At 32.5% G+C, this 1225-nt stretch overlaps 1 protein-coding gene across 1 annotated transcript in view; it reads left to right on the top strand.

Annotated features, from left to right (window-relative positions):
* Window positions 1-1225, top strand: part of LOC109584212 (fibroblast growth factor receptor 4-like) — a 17130-nt gene that overhangs the window by 8762 nt on the left and 7143 nt on the right. Inside the window, exon 13 of the mRNA XM_019999870.1 lies at window positions 61-391. Within this exon, the coding sequence (XP_019855429.1) occupies window positions 61-391 (331 nt within the window). The remainder of the gene's footprint in view (window positions 1-60; window positions 392-1225) is intronic.

Genomic DNA, 1225 nt, shown 5'->3' on the forward strand with positions numbered 1-1225 from the left:
AGAAGTATTATAATTATTATTTTGTGGGCATATTTATTATTATAATTATTACATTTGCAGGTTTTTACAGTAAGAGTGATATTGATTCTCTACTGGATGAGTGCATTATAATGATGTCGTTTGATAACTTAAATGTATTACCACTGATTGGTGTGTGTCTTGATCTTGGACCAGCTCCATACATTATCATGCCTTTCATGTCAAGAGGAAGTTTATTGTCTTACCTCAAGAAAGAGAGACCTAATCTTACAGTAGCTGATACCAGTGAAGAGGATATTATACAGAATGTCAGGAAACAGTTACTCTCCATTTGTTTACAAGTTGGCAATGGAATGTGCTACTTAGCTTCACAGAAATTCATTCATCGTGATTTAGCTGCTAGAAACTGCATGTAAGTCATAATTTGTTTGTGTAAATAATCAAAGGATGTAAAGCCAGAAAAATTACCGCATGTTTGTAACATGCCCACTGCAATAGATTCCAAGAATACGAAGTTAATTCTTTACTAGAGTAACAAATTGTATTAGTGGCCTAATTAAACTGTTCATGTACAAATACATTATTTATAATTTGTATGTGTAAATAGTCAAAGGATGTAAAGCCAGAAAAATTGCCACATGTTTGTAACATGCCCACTACAATAGATTCCAAGAATACAAAGTTAATTCTTTACTAGAGTAACTAATTGTATTAGTGGCCTAATTAAACTGTTCATGCACAAATACATTATTTATTATAGGATTGATGATGATGGTATCATTAAAGTATCTGATTTTGGCCTATCTGAGGATATATATTCTCAAAACTATTTCAGACAACTGGAAGGTGATAATAACTCATCACCTGTTAAACTACCATTGAAATGGATGGCACTAGAAAGTATTCATGATGGATTGTTCTCTGAAAAATCTGATGTGGTCAGTGCAATTGCAAGAAATGATATGCCCTATCAATGTAGATTGTTACATTCTGTTCTTTACAGTGGTCTTATGGTGTATTGTGTTGGGAAGTGTTCAGTCTTGGTAGAGTACCTTATCCTGGTCTAGATCCAATGGGAATTGTAGAGTTACTAAATACTGGTGGAAGACTGCACACTCCAAATAATGAAGCATGTTCAAAAGAAATGTATGAAATTACCATTATAGAAATTAATGGGAAAATTTTAGACTATATGGTTGCAATTAAAATTAATGTTAATGCTTTTCCTTTTTACAGTTACTCACTG

Source organism: Amphimedon queenslandica, unplaced genomic scaffold, assembly GCF_000090795.2.
Source record: "Amphimedon queenslandica unplaced genomic scaffold, v1.1 AMPQUscaffold_13231, whole genome shotgun sequence".
Classification (NCBI taxonomy): Eukaryota; Metazoa; Porifera; class Demospongiae; order Haplosclerida; family Niphatidae; genus Amphimedon; species Amphimedon queenslandica.